Source organism: Natrix helvetica (assembly GCF_964273705.1).
Source record: "Natrix helvetica genome assembly, chromosome: 4".
Lineage (NCBI taxonomy): Eukaryota > Metazoa > Chordata > Lepidosauria > Squamata > Natricidae > Natrix > Natrix helvetica.
The window spans coordinates 52,042,816-52,058,487 of NC_138550.1; the positions used below are offsets into that span (position 1 = coordinate 52,042,816).

Sequence of the window (15,672 nt, forward strand, 5' to 3'; positions counted from 1 at the left end):
GCAGATTCAACATTCTCTTATTCGTATCAAGCTTAAGGAAAACAAAAATCTCTAAGTGTCTTTAATAAAATTTAAAATTGTTTAAATTTAAACAATAAGAGGAAGGATTATTAAAGTAAAAAAAGTTTTAGATCAGCCAAAAAATAAAGGTAGCACAGATTAGGAGAAAAAATCAATTCATTTACTTAAGAGGAGAAACGGGAAGCGTTCCAATCACTTCAATACACAAAACGCTGTTACTTAGAAGAGGAAGAAAAAAAACTTTCTAAGGCAGTCCAATAAAGATAAATTTCGCCGCTTTGTTCTTTTCCTTAAAGGACTAATTTATCTTTTTTTAAAAAAATTCTTTCGGCAATCATTCTCAAAGAAAAAAAAAATCTCACCAGCTGGACTCACTTTCACTTCCTTCCTTCCGGAGCCGTCTCTGACTTTGTCAGCCTGGGGGCTGTCTGTTTACCGCCGGCTTGGAGAACTTCCCTTGGGTCAATCAGGGACTTTGCGGTGTCCCTGAGACCAGCAAGGATTTGTCTCCCTGTCACCATCTCTCCGGGATGGTTTAGGTCCATATGGACCGTGCAGCTGGTAAAAGAATCAACGGCGGTCTCGGACTATCGAGACCGCACGTTGTGTCATTGCGATGTCTGGCTCGTTCTCCGTTGGTGCTAGGTCTTTCTTATGGTCCAACTTTCACAGCCATACATTGCAAATGGGAAGACCATAGCCTTGACTATACACACATTTTTGGCAGGGTGATCTCTCTGCTTTTTAGTATACTGTCTAGATTTGCCATAGCTTTCCTCCCCAGGAGCAAGCATCTTTTAATTTCTTGGCTGAAGTTCCTATCTGTGGTGATCCTAGAGCCCAGGAAAATAAAACAAAGCTTTCAAAATGTAACTTTACCATAGAATTTCATTTCATAATATTAGTTATTAAACCGGGTGATGAATAGTGGGGAAGAACGAGGCTGGACACAGCTGAGGAAACTTCCAACTATTTATTTAACACACAGCAAACAGGCAGTACAGGAGAGAAGCAGCTGTCCCTCTGCTTGACAGCTATTTATACAAGAGCAGCCCGCCTTCAGCCAAGCCGCGCCTGATTGGCTAAGATGCGGCTTGGCTGTTGCTAGCCGGCAGCAAGGGAATCCCCGGTCGTAAGTCAAGGAAGAAAAGGAAATACAACACCGGGAGATGTAAATGGTAACTGTAGTGTCATACATCTCAGAGTAAAAGGCTAGCCTTCAGCCATCTTTATTCACCAAAATGACTGGAAGGGGTTAGCTACTTGAGTGCTCAATGTTTAGAAGATGAAATTTAATAACTAAAAGCCAGTCCTACCATTATGAAGTATGAGTCACCATGTTCAAATATCTAAGTTTAATGCCATGAAAGAGGAATGGCATTCATTGAACGTTATATTTCTGTGGGATTTTTATGATTTTGGATGAGAGGTCTCAGAGGACACCAGTTTTTTGGTCCTGGCTGTGTTTCTGAGTTTTATGAGGTCATGGAGACATTATTATGAGGCAATGATGACAGGCAGATGGACTTTGACAAAAAAAAAGTTAAAGGAGAATGGACAGAAGAATTAAAACTATTTGAATTACATTGCTATTAGTCAATTTCAATTTCAATTTATTTGATTTGTTAGCCGCTCCCTCTCCACAAGGGACTCGGGGCGGCATACAATAAAAAAGCACATATATATACATATACACATACACATACACGAAGGAGGTAACAATCTTTAAATACATAAAATAATAATAATAAAATTAGCAATTAAAATACCCCAGTTTAAAATTACGGATTTAAAAAGACTGTCAGGAGGAATAAGATGGAACTATGGTTGAGCCAGGCCAGATAATTGAAAAAGGCGGGTCTTGAGTTTTGAACGGAAGGAGCGGAGATCGGAGGTAATCCTAATGTCGAGGGGGAGGTCATTCCAAAGGGCTGGGCCCATCACAGAGAAGGCCCTACTCCTGGGTGTCGCCCTCTGACACTGTTTAGTGGACGGCACCCGGAGAAGTCCCTCTCTGTGCGAGCGGGTTGGTCGTAGGGATGTATGGGGCAGGATGCGATCCCACAGGTAGCTAGGTCCTGTGCCATGGAGCGCTTTGAAGATGGTAATCAAAACCTTGAAATGCACCTGATAGACCACAGGAAGCCAATGCAGCTCGCGCAGGAGAGGTGTTACATGGGAGTATCTAGTACTCCCCATAATCACCCACGCGGCCGCATTCTGGACCAACTGTAGTCTTCGAGTGCATCTCAAGGGAAGCCCCATGTAGAGAGCATTGCAGTAGTCTAGGCGAGACGTCACCAGCGCATGGGTGACTGTGCGTAAGGCATCACGGTCCAATAGGGGGTGCAATTGGCGCCACCAGGCGAACCTGGTGGAGCGCCCCCCTTGCCACGGCTGTTACATGGTCATCCATGGACAGCCGGGCATCCAGGAGGATGCCCAAATTGCGCACCCGCTCCATGGGGGCCAGTTGCTCGCCCCTGATGGCCAGAGATGGAAGCAACTGGTTGAACCGGGGGGCCGGAAGCCACAGCCACTCCGTCTTGGAGGGGTTGAGTTTGAGTCTGTTGTCACCCATCCAGACCCGTACGGCTTCCAAACACCGGGACATCATTTCGATGGCCTCGTTGGGGTGGTTCGGGCTGGAAATGTACAGCTGAGTATCATCAGCGTACAGATGATATCCCACCCCAAAACCACGAATGATCTCGCCCAGCGGCTTCATATATGTGTTGAACAGGAGAGGCGAGAGGACCGACCCCTGTGGCACCCCACAAGTGAGGGGGCTCAGGGTCGACCTCTGCTCCCCTGCCAACACACGTTGCGTCCGGCCAGAGAGGTAGAAGCCGAACCACCGTAAAACGGTGCCCCTAACCCCCAGCCCCTCCAGCCGGTGCAAAAGGATACCATGGTCGATGGTATCAAAAGCCGCTGAGAGATCTAATAGGACCAGGATAGAGGAACAGCCCCTATCTCTGGCCCTCCAGAGATCATCAACCAACGCGACCAAGGCTGTCTCCGTGCTGTGCCCGGGTCGGAAGCCGGACTGGCGCGGGTCTAGATAATCATTTTCCTCCAGGTGACGTGGGAACTGTTGGGCCACCACACTCTCTACAACCTTCGCTAAAAAGGGAAGGTTGGAGACAGGACGATAATTGGCTAGCTCCGTTGGGTCCAGGGAAGGCTTCTTGAGTAAGGGTCTCACAACCGCCTCTTTCAAGGCGGCTGGAAGAGACCCCTCGCCCAACGAAGCATTCATTAGTCCCAGGAGCCAGTCGCGTGTAACCTCCCAGGATGCCAGTACAAGCCAGGAGGGACACGGGTCCAATAAACATGTGGTAGGTCGCAGACACCCACGTAACCCATCCAAATCCTCGATGGCAACTGAGTCAAACTCCTCCCAGAGTGGTCTCTCAAGACTCGCCTTGGGCGCCTCCCCTAGCCCACTGAAAGGGACCCATTCCCTCCGGATTTGAGCGATTTTATCCTGCAGATATTTCCCAAATTCCTCTGCCCTGCCCTGTAGAGGGGCTTCCCGCGGCCTCTGTGACAGAAGGGAGCGGGTCACCTGGAACAGGGCGGCAGGGCGGTTATCTGCGGACGCAATAAGAGCGGCACAATGTCGATGTTTGGCCGCTCTTAATGCCACAAGGTATGACCTTAAGTAGGTTTGTACCTGTGCTCGGTCAAGTTCAGAGCGGGAGGATCTCCAACGACTGTCTAGGTGTCTCTTGTGGCGTTTCATCACCCTTAGCTCCTCGGTAAACCAAGGGGCCAGGGTGGTTCGTTGCCGCAGGAGAGGCCGCAAAGGCGCCACCTGGGCTAGGGCCCCGGCAGTCGCACTATTCCATACGGCTACCAGGTCCTCTATCCGGGGGCGGGTCAGGTCTACAGGAGGTGGCCCAAGCTCCATCTGGAACTTATCCGGTTCCATCAGGCGCCTGAGGCGGAACCATCTAATGCCTTCCGGTTCCGCCTCCCCGCAGCGGGGGGTAGCACCAGGGAAGTCAAGTCGGAGAAGTGAGTGATCTGACCATGACAGGGGAGTGATAGCTAAATCCCCTATTCCCAGATCACTCATCCACTGGCCAGAGACAAAAACGAGGTCCAGCGTGTGGCCTCCCTCGTGCGTGGGGCCCTGAATTAATTGAGTCAGGTCCATGGCTGTCATGGAAGCCATGAACTCCCGAGCCACCTCGGACGCTTCTCCCATCGACGGCAGGTTGAAGTCCCCCATCACTAAAAGTTTGGGGGTCTCAACCGCCACCGATGCGATCAGCTCGAGGAGTTCAGGCAGGGCCGCTGATGTATAGCGAGGAGCCAGGTATACTATCAGCAGGCCCAACTGTCTCCCTGGGCCCCATCTCACGACAAGGGACTCACACCCGGGTGTCTGCGGCACAGTGAACTCTCTCGGCTCTAAGTCTCTAAGTCAAAACAGATACAGAGAGAGAGAGAAAAGAGAGGGAATGTAACCTGAAATGAGCTAAGGAAGGCCCAACAAAGTAAAAGGAAGATACAAGAAAATAGAGTTGAAATGTCAAATAATACATTTTGTGGCATGAAGAAGAAAAGATAATTCCTGAAATGCTGCATAAATGCTGGCAGGGGAAAAAAGGTAACACTGTGACCTTGAAGGGGCTGTTGAGTAAGAACATAAAATAAAGAGCAATTCATGCAAAAGAGGTGGCCTAATCTGTGTTTAGCAGAAGAATTCTTCTTCCAGATTCTTATGGGCTGAGAGGAAATAGACAATTTTCCCTAACACGTCTCCATGTTTTAATCTGATGTTTCTCTTTTATAAATGTATTTCTTCCCCTTAATCTCCCTAGGATGCATTACAGCTTTGATTAATTGATTGATTGATTGATTGGTTTTTAAAAATGCCCAGACTGTATCTGTTTTTTATTCCCTACCATCATAATAACAATAACAATGCAACATTTAAGATGCCTGAGCTTCCCACCATCCAACACAGAGGACTTCTGCAGATGTACATTTGGCATATAATGTCCCTTCAGTGACTTCTTAAAGGGCAGTGGTCTGCTCCCTCAGTCCTTTGGATTTTGTCAGCAGTATTATTGGTACTCCAACAATCCATCTGTCTGTCCAGCAGCAGGATAACTCTCTGAAAATTAAAAAGAGTGGGATCAAAGAAACCACAAAGATTGGCATTGAAAATGGGCCACATCCTGACTGGAAATGGAGGGGAGGAAATCCCAGTGCATTCCTATTGGAATAGCCATTGGGCAGTAGTTTGAAACATGCCAACTCTTCCATGCTACTCCTTTTCCTTCCTAGCCATGGGAGAGAGGCACTATTATTAGGGGCTTCAGAATTATTCAGAAACCATGTTTTTCATGCTTTCCCTATCTTATTTAAAAGAAATAAGAACTTTATAGATGTAATCAATGGCTGATGAAAGTCCGCAGTGATGGATATTTATTTTTATATTGTTTTCTTGTCATACAGTCCTGACGAGCCAACATTTTAGATCTTTTCTTGCCTGAAATATTTAGAAAGTTTTAATTGGACAGAATAGATGCTTTAATCTTTGAACTTTAACTATGGAGACCTTAGAATCCTCAAACATATTATCCAGTGTTTCCTAGGACTGTAGGATTGGTAGGACAAATGTTAAGGTATCCTTCCCTAATTACTTTGACAATATCCTGAAATTATAGTCATGGCCCCTTGAATCTCTTATGATAGCATTCTGGCTGAGGAGATAACCCAGATGGCAATGAAGGGAGAGGTTGTAATCATAGGTGACTTTGACATGCTCGACATTAATTGGGATTTTTCAACTACACTTACAAAAGAAACAGGAATATGTTAGAGGCATTAAAAGGTGCCTCTGTAAAACAGTAAAATGCCCATCAAGGAGGGCCCATATTCTAGGTTTAGTTTTGACAAATGGAGATATGGCTACCAGAAGTTGAGGTGAGGAAAAATGTAGGTGTTAGTGATCACCAATGCCTTTGATTTGACATTAAAATTAAAACTGACATAACCTATACTAAAACTAAAGTTTTAGACTTCAAACACAATTTTTTTACCAAAATGGGGGAGTATTTAAAACATAAACTTGAAGGTTGGCTTAAGGTGACGAGTCAGTTCTCAATAGATGCTGATAAAATCTGCCATTATTAAAAGCAAAAGAAAGAAACCACTCAAAGCAGATGTAGATAGAATGTAAAGGAGCAAAAAAATAGCATATAACAAATATGAGAACAGCAGAAACAAAGTAATTGAAGCTTAGAACCAACTTCCTGGGGAGGTAGTGGGTTAACCATTAGTAACTGACTGCAAATATGCTTGAGATAAACACATGTTTATCATCCAACAAAAATTAAATAAAATAAAAATAAAATAAAAAATAATAATTATTAAAATAATATATAAACAAACAAACAAAACCTCAAAGCAAAGACTCAGTGGATCACTGGATCTTTTTTTGCTGTCAGGTTTCTGTGTCTGGAAACTGGAGAAAGAGTTTCTGTTTCTCCAAACTAAATAATTAAAAAATACAGTTCCTTCTTCCAAGAAAATTATTTGTCTCTTCTCCACAGAAAACAAATTTTCATTATATAAATATTCTGAACATCCTAAGGAGTCCTTCTGTGTAACATTTACAAGGTTGAACTGTCAAATAACTTGTTCTATACATACACATTTAAAACCATGGAAAATTTCAATAAACAATCTGTATGTGTTTTTATTGTTTATATATTTTAATTCATTGTTCATTTTATCATTATGTATTGCTGCCCAACTCTCAACTGCAACTCAAGATAGGATTAAAAATCAAAAGCTCCTCTGTAAGGAAGACAGGCAGTTAATAAGATGATGATAGATAGATGATAAATATAGATTAGATAGATGACAGATAATAGATGTGGATGATAGATAGACAGATAGATAGACAGATAGATAGACAGATAGATAGACAGATAGATAGACAGATAGATAGACAGATAGATAGACAGATAGATAAATAGATAGATGTGTGTGAGAGAGGGGGAGAGAGAGAGGGAGGGAGAGAGAGAGTTTTAAACATGAAAAACGTAATATCAATGCTCAAATCAGTCACTTTCCATGTTTTAACGAACTTAGTTTTTCTCAAAAGTTTCCTTGATCTTTTCTGAATATCTCCATTTTCATATGTCTTCCCTCTTTCCAAGCAAGAGGTAAGGTTGACAGTGAGAACTTGATGCTGGGAATCCTTTGAATACTTGCCACAACATCATTTTCTGCCATAGTGTGAAACAGGGGTGGGTTCCGACAGGCACTACTGCCAGTTCTCTTGTGTGTGTGCACGCTTGCTTGATGCACAGTGTGATTAAAATTGTTCTGCGCATGCGCAGAACCCAAAAATAAAATGGCAGCATCTGCAGTGGCGCCCAGAGAACCAATTGGGGGGCATGGCAGACCTGGGTCGCTGCTAGTTCCAGCGACCCAGGTCGCCAAACCACTACCAGTTAGGAACCCCCACTGGTGGGAAAGCTAGGCATGGAAAATAGTTCCTATTCATCCTATATTGAAAAGGAATTTCTCCGTTGTCCTTTCTTATTTCCAAGCAAGAGGTTTTACGCCAAACTATTTCAATATATTTGAAATGTTTCACTTGTGGCCATCACAGCACATGTCAAGACACTCTCCCCTCACATTTATACTGCAGTGCCTGCATGTGTCAACGTGGTATACAATAGCTGCAGACTTCATGTTATCTAGAAATCTAGATTCAGATTTACATGGAAGATTTACATGGACTTGTCAGGGCCACTTTCCTGCAGGGAAGGATTACATGTCACAAACATCAGCCAGGAGGCAAAATAGCCACTGGTTTATTTGTTGAAGCAAACAGTAATTAGAAGTTCTGAACTCAGCAATGCTTCTTATTTAAACCGATAAACTCACTGCCATTGATCGGTTTAAGATGTAGCTCCCCTTTGCTATTTTGCATTTAATGCTAAATCATGCATAACATGGGGCTCATCTGTATGCTACATTCCTTTCCCTCCCTCATTCTCTCTTCCTCTCTCACACAAACACATACATATTCAAGTACCTCTTTAGGTAAGATTTTCATCTTAATATCATACATAGTCAGCTTCCTGTGTCTGAAGGAAATATATATGTTAATAGTTCCCCTTATTGAGTACTTTGTTTAGACTTGGAAAATAGCAACAGTGGGTGATGTGTTTGTTATTCTTTCTGAAAATATTGCAGCAGATGGCTGACATGCTACACAATCTAGGTGTGTACACGTGATGAATGGGAGCAGCGAAATGACACATGCATTGTTTTTCTTGGTGGAGCATTCCCTAAAACAGCCACTCCAGAAAAGGAATAGCATTTCAGCAATTGCAAAATCAGTCATTAAGTATGCAACTATAGGTGGTCATGCCAGATAGAATATCTTAAGTCAAGCCATTCAATGAAAACCAATCCAGGCTATGTCATGATTTCCAAGGACATCTTAATGGAAGTTAAGTTAGACATGAGGAATTGAATACTGCATTAGCAATTCTAGCTATGTAACTCCCACATTTGCAGTGATTTGACAAACCAGCCCTCAGATTTGTACCCAAGATTAGAGTATCACTGGATTTGAAAGCAAATACAATTAGCTTACATTTGAAAATTATTGGTGCATTTTAGAATCACAACTGACAATGTATTAGGACATCAGTAGCTTAACAAAAAATTGTATCACTTTTGACCCATTTAGACTTTTTTTGTCACCATTTTGCCAGCTAGATAACAACACCTAGCCAAATCTGCTTAATAAAAAGTTCAGATTTGATCAGAACCTGGAGGGGAGGTAAACATAAAATCCATATGCTAGAGCAGCGATGGCGAACCTTTTTTTGGCACGTGTGCCATAAGTGGGAGAAGCACAGGGGGGTTGTTTGCAGGCGTGCCGCATCCATTATGCAATGTGCGATCCCCCAGTGTGCATGCGCGCACTACAGGCATGACCCCCCATTTTTGCATTCTTTTTTCACCCTCCCCAGGCTCCAGAGGTTTTATAGGCGCATGGGGAAGGCGAAAACAGCCTCCCCCGCCCCCCGGAAGCCCTCCGGAGGCTTCAGGGACCTTCAGGAGGCTTCCCTGAAGCCTCCGAAGCGATCACTTCCAGTTTGCTTGGAGGGTCGTTTTGAGCGCTCCGAAGGCTTCAGGGACCTTCAGGAGGCTTCCCTGAAGCCTTGGGAGCAGACAAAACGACCCTCCGAGCAAACAGGAAGTCCATTCCTGAACTTTCGTTTTGCCCGTAGGGCCAGTTTTTTGTGCTCCGGAGGCTTCAGGGAGGCTCATGAAGCTTCCAGAAGGCCTCCAGGGGGGCAGGAAGCCTCTGGAGCCTGGGGAGGGCGAAAATGGCTTTAAAAAATGGTGAACTCAGCTGGCCAGCGTACGCATGCGCGCTGGCCAGCTGACAGGGCAGCGCCTTGCGTGCCCTGACAAATGGCTCCGCGTGCCACCTGTGGCACACGTGCCATAGGTTCGCCATCACTGTGCTAGAGTGAAAAAGACAAAGAACAACAACAGCATCCCAGAAGGAAAAGGCAGTAGCAAACTATTTCTAGATTGCCAAGAGAATAATACAAACATGACCATGAAATTATGAGCTGTCAAGCTTCACTAAAATCAGACTTGTTTACCTACCTTTCAATGTCACCATTACAGAATGATGTTGCAGAAGGAAGTAAGAATGAATATTGTACAGTGGGTCAGTTTATAAATAAAAGGTAAAGGTAAAGGTTCCCCTCGCACATATGTGCTACTTGTTCCCGATGGGCGATGCTCATCTCCTTTTCAAAGCTGAAGAGCCAGCTCTGTCCGAAGTGTCTCTGTGGTCATGTGGCCGGCATAACTAAATGTCAAAGATGTACGGAACGCTGTTACCTTCCCACCAAGGGTGGTTCCTATTTTTCTACTTGCATTTTTACATGCTTTCAAACTGTTAGGTTGGCAGAAGCTGGGACAAGTAACAGGAGCTCACGCCATTATGTGGAATTAGGGATTCGAACCTTTGAACTGCCGACCTTTGTGATCAACAAGCTCAGAGTCTTAGCCACTGAGCCACAACGTCCCTCACTATTTAGTTTATAAATAGTAATGGGTTTATTTGTGGTTTCTTTTTAGATTGTATGAAGTTTTCACTTTTTAAAAAATGGTAATTGATTTTGTATGGTCCTTCTGAAACCATCAATGAAATGGAGTAAGCAATATAAGTTTATTAATGAACAAACTAACTTTGATTGCTGATATAAATAATAAAATATTGGAAATTATTAAATTTTTGACCTGATTCATGTTTACTGAAGGAGGCCATAAATAATGCTTTGGATGGAGAGCTGCTAGTGATACCATTCTAAAGGTTATTATGCATCTATTTGTTTCTTTCTTTCTCATTTCAGATAATCCTTGTCTTATTACCATTTGTTTAACAACCATTCAAAGTTACAGCGCTGAAAAAAGTGATTTTCAACCAGAGCTTGCACTTATAATTGTCAGAGAGTCCACAAGTTCACGTGGTCACCACTTGTGACCTTCCCAATTGACTTCCAACAAGCAAAGTCAGTGGGGGAAATTGGATTCATTCAACAACCAAAGTGATTCAGTTAACAACTGTGGCAAAAAGGTCATAAAATGGTATACGTAATTATATGTACCAATATGTAACAACTATATTCTGAAAAGAGGCAGTTTGACAAAGCATAAGAGACAATAGCTGAAACTAAATTTGTACAAAAATAATAAATAAAAAGCTTATTAAAAATAACTTTTTGATTTCAGTTAGAACTTTACATTATACAATTTTCAGTATATTTAATCAGCTTCTAATATGTTTTCCAGTAGCATGTTAGTTTGTACTGAAGGCGAATCAATTTTCTTAAAACCAGAATTCTGCCAGACTGAGATATTAACAAATACACAGGAGAACTTCTTTATTTATTGTTACAGCTAGGATTCGGAAACATGAAAACTGCCCTAATAAACTTACATTTCTATTTCTATTAAGCCATCCCTCATAACTTACAGTAAATTTTTGCTGCTGTTTTAAATCGAATGAAGTTTCACAAATTCAGATGGAAAATAAAGCTCCCACTTGGATGAATAAGTTGGCTGTTTCAAATTGATCTGTGAAACAAAGACTGTTCTTGTTCATAAATACAAATACACTAAAGGAGTACTTCCAGCAGTTCACAAACATACTATATGGCTTGTCTGGTGTTGTTTCAGTCTTACATGAGCCAAGACAAATATTGTTTGTTCAACAAATCAATGACAGTAACACTTCTTCCAGCTGTTGCAGCCAAACTCCGTCGCAGAAGGATTTATTCTGTTCCTGGAGAGGAAAAGGGGCTGTCCAGCACGGAAATAAATAAGTCTAAGCTGTTTATTCAGAGGAGAACAATAGATATAAATGTTAATCCTTTACATCCTCCTAATCTGAGAGGAATTTTATTCTGAGTCAATATGCATAAAGTTGGAGAAATGAATCATTTGTATTTAAAAAATAATTTCAAAGGAATTATTGTGTTATCTTAAGCAATTCTAAACATAGCTATAGTCAACATATTATTTGTCATGTGGTTCTCATACCTTATTATCAGTATTGAAATGTAAATATATTCCGGTCATTTGCATTCAGCTGTTTTTATACAGTTTAAAGCAAGAATCATCATGAAAGCAAGCAGCCCCTTCTTCAGATAAAGAAACCTTGATCATAATGCTACTTCTGTTAAATATATATTTAAATTAGCAGTGCTTGTTGAGACACCAAGTTTCATTATCCGAATCCATAATGTAGCTCAAAAATAAGCAGACATATAGCTTATTGTCCTATTATTTCCCAAACTTGGGAGTAGAATTTCAAATGTTTCAAAGAAGATTTATTTTAGTGACTTAGAAACTACCCCAAAATCTCTGGTTCGCTTTATCTCTTCCTCCTCCCCCACCTCCCGGTGTTTGGTGTATTTGAGATTTTAAGACATTATTTCTCTTATTCTTCAACTTTTTTAGCCACTCTGGAAAACATTTTTAACTGATTATTGTGTTTTAAATAAATAAATAATTAATAATTAAATAAATTAATGATCTTCTAAGAAATAATTATTGGTGTTTTCTATCCCTACCATCTTTCTGTGAATCATTCCAAAGCATTTGTGTGGGAAAAGAAAACAGGAAATGGCACTCATACCAAAATTATTTTTAAATATTAATATTGTAGCATACCCTAAAAATGTTTGCACTGATGTTTATGCTTTTGCCAGTGAAGCTTCGCTATACCGTATCTCATTTTTGGGGGGGGGGGGAGACTGTCTGCAGGTCTCATCCCAACAATTACTTGCGATCTTCATGTGCAAAATTTTAGGCAAATAAGTTTTCTCTGAAATACCAGAAAAAAAAACAAATTCTTGGTGGTGCTTCATTATGAAACTCTGCTAAGCTGGCCTCTGACTCAACAGACACAAAAATTCTTAAAATGGTCACGTGTCCAAACACCACCTTAATTGAATCCATTCTCTTATGGTCTGTAACACACTGAGATGTGCAAATGGGCAATGGGAAATGTTTCGTCAAAATCAAAATTTCTCAAAATCCTCAAAATTTCATGGTTTTTTGGGGGGGGGGGGGAACTCAAGCCTTTTCTTAGAAAACTTCCATTTCATTGCTGGCCTGGGTGAACACTGATTAAAATTTAAAAAGCTCACATCATAACTCCATATACCATTCTTTTTACCTAAGTATATACTTCTTGAAGATCATTTGGAAGCTGTGCAGGTAGTCCTCGCCTTATGAGCACAATTGAGCCCAAAATTTCAATTGCTTAGCAAGACAATTGTTAAGTGAGTTTTGCTCCATTTTATGAGCTTCTTGCCACACTGCAACAGTTGAGTTAGTAAGGCAGTTAAGTGAATCTGACTTCCCCATTGACTTTGCTTGTCAGAAGGTTGTAAAAGGTGATCACATGACCCAGGAAGATTGTAACCATCATAAATATATGCCAGTTGTTAAGTGTCTGAATTTTTATCACATGAGCATGGGAATGCTACAATACTCATAAGTGTGAAAATAACAGACACTTTTTAGTATGACCATATGTCATGGCTACTGAGTGAGTTGTTCTGGTTCCCAGTCAGCTTCTGGGTACAATTGAGGCTTTTGACCCTTATTTATAGAAACCATTTATGGCTTGGACATCTAAGGGCCGAACCTTTTCTGCCCAACTGGTACATTCTATTAAATATGATCATCTTACAAAACTAAGGAAGTGTGCCTTCTCTGTTGTAGCTATTGCCTTCTGAAACAGCATCCCTCCAAAGTGTGAGGATAGCCCCCTCTCTCCTAGGGCTCCCAAAAACTCTCAAGACCTGGCTTTGGTCTCAGGTCTGAGGTCGATGTCCTTGTGGGGGTTCTGGTTTGGTTTGATTTCTTATTGTTTGATTGTTTTAGTCTAGGCTGCCTATGTGGTTGCATGTTTTTAACTGTTTGTATTATTTTGTATTATATTCATAAGTTGTCCAAAAAATCTATGGGAATGGGCAGCTATAATTAATTAATTATAATGTGTACGCAATGCAGGATACATGCATCAAAATGGATTCACATACATTGTATGGGTCTAGTGATAGGAAACTATAGAAGGTCATAATTTAGGTACTGTAATATATAGTGTCTGTTTTGTGTATATTTCAATTTAGGTTGTACAATAATTTGGAGAGCGATGGAGACAGACAGACAGATAGATTGACTGACAGACCGAGAGCAAACCTTACTATTAGAGCTGGTAGTTTATATTAACTTTTTCTTCGTAATACGTATCTATTTTGTCCTGAACAGAATCACAAAGATAGGTTATGCAGAAATTTATTGAACATTGACCAGGCAAATGCTGAAAGCCACACTATAACTTTCTTGGCAAAACCTGGGAAAATCCAATAATAATTTACACTGCATCAAAAATTGTACTTTTCTATAAACTCAAAGGTCTTTTATTCACCAGATCAAATACCTTTACTCATATATTTATGTAAGAGGTGTCATTTAGCAAATAGAACTTAGGAAAGCAACATAATCAGGCATAACATACAAAATCAAATCTTTTACAACATATTTTAAAATTAATGCATTCCTTTAATACATTTGCTCTGGAATTGTTCACTCTGTTAAAGTTGTACTGGCCATTCTTATACACTAAACTCCTTTCTGTTTCCTCTGTGTTTTTTGGACTAATCATGACCCATCAAACAGAAATATTACAAAAATATTGTGACCCATTTAGCCAATTTTTCCTAATCTAGGTCTTTTTAGCTGCATCAAAACCATATTTCTTAGCAATGGCTATGTTAGCTTCATATGCCTGGGAGTTAAAATCCACAGATCTAGGGATTCTTAAGTCAGAAAAAAACTAAATTAGGGCTTGATAAACTTTTTACTTTTCACATTAATAAATTAAAAAGAAAAATTAAAGAAAATAGATATTAACTATAATATAGTAGATTTTTCCTAAGCATTCAGCAAGGGTATTTTAAAAGGAAGGAAATTTCAGCAGATTTAAAATTCATCTGCAAGCTTTCAGGTTTCAAAATGTGAAAGCACTGAAGGGTGTGTGTGTGTGTGTGTGTGTGTGTGTGTGTGTGTGTATCCCACTATCTGTATATAAGCATGCATTTCTCACCAAAATGTTAGGAATAGCATTTATCCTGATCAAGAGAACTTCAAAAGTAGGAGAAAACAGATTGAATCTAATTTTCTTTCCCTGAAAACACAATACCTTATGGACATAGCCTGAGAGTTTTGCAGCAAATACAATGTCTTCATACTGTTACATGTTGCATTGCTAAGTAAAGGAAGTGATCTGCCCAAAGAGCATACTACTAGATGAAAATCTGTTATTGATTGAATCTACATAACTGTATTGTCCCGGATTTAAGGTTAGAATCCCAAAATTCATTTCTTTGTCCCAGACAAGTTCAGGATGCAGACCTGAAGGAATCATACATAGGAACGCATTCCCATAGGCTTGATTTGGCTGCATGGTGCTGAATGCTGATATATTTCAGGTTCTTCAGGACAGCAGCAGAAACCACAAAACATGCCTCCTCCACAGATTAGAAATGTGCCTGAGACCCAGCCTAAATAGAGAGCAGCTCCCAATTCACGTTTCCGGGCAGCTTGGATTTCTGGATTGTAAAAATTCTCAATGATATCATTGGCAATACAGGAAACAGGAATCAGCACAAAAACCCCGGCCAGGAAAAAACTTACTCCAGCTGTGAATAAAATGTTTCTTTTGACTTGTTCATTATTGCCTGGACTTCGGATGCATTTCATGCCAGCAAAAGCAATCAGACAAGCAATAACTGACAGCGCACAAGCCGTGCACATTAATCCTCTCGCGGCGTCTAACAAAGGTGGAAGGGCCAGAATGGATTTGTAGAATTCGCACTGATAATTCTTGATGTGACTGACACATACCATCCACAAGCCTTCCCAAATAGTCTCAAAGACTATGATGTTGTTCCCTGTAAAGGCTGATACTTTCCACTGAGGCATCAGAGTGACAATAACCGTTCCAAACATGCCAACAATCCCTAGCAGCCAAGCCATCATTTGCACCGGACAAAAAGCCAT

At 41.1% G+C, this 15,672-nt stretch overlaps 1 protein-coding gene across 1 annotated transcript; it reads right to left on the reverse strand.

Moving 5' to 3' along the window:
* Positions 1–15,033: 15,033 nt before the first annotated feature.
* Positions 15,034–15,672, reverse strand: LOC309391915 (claudin-17-like; the record flags this gene model as incomplete). Its single annotated transcript, XM_081952752.1, has 1 exon — positions 15,034–15,672. The coding sequence occupies one exon, from the start codon at positions 15,670–15,672 to the stop codon at positions 15,034–15,036; it is 639 nt and encodes a 212-aa protein (XP_081808878.1).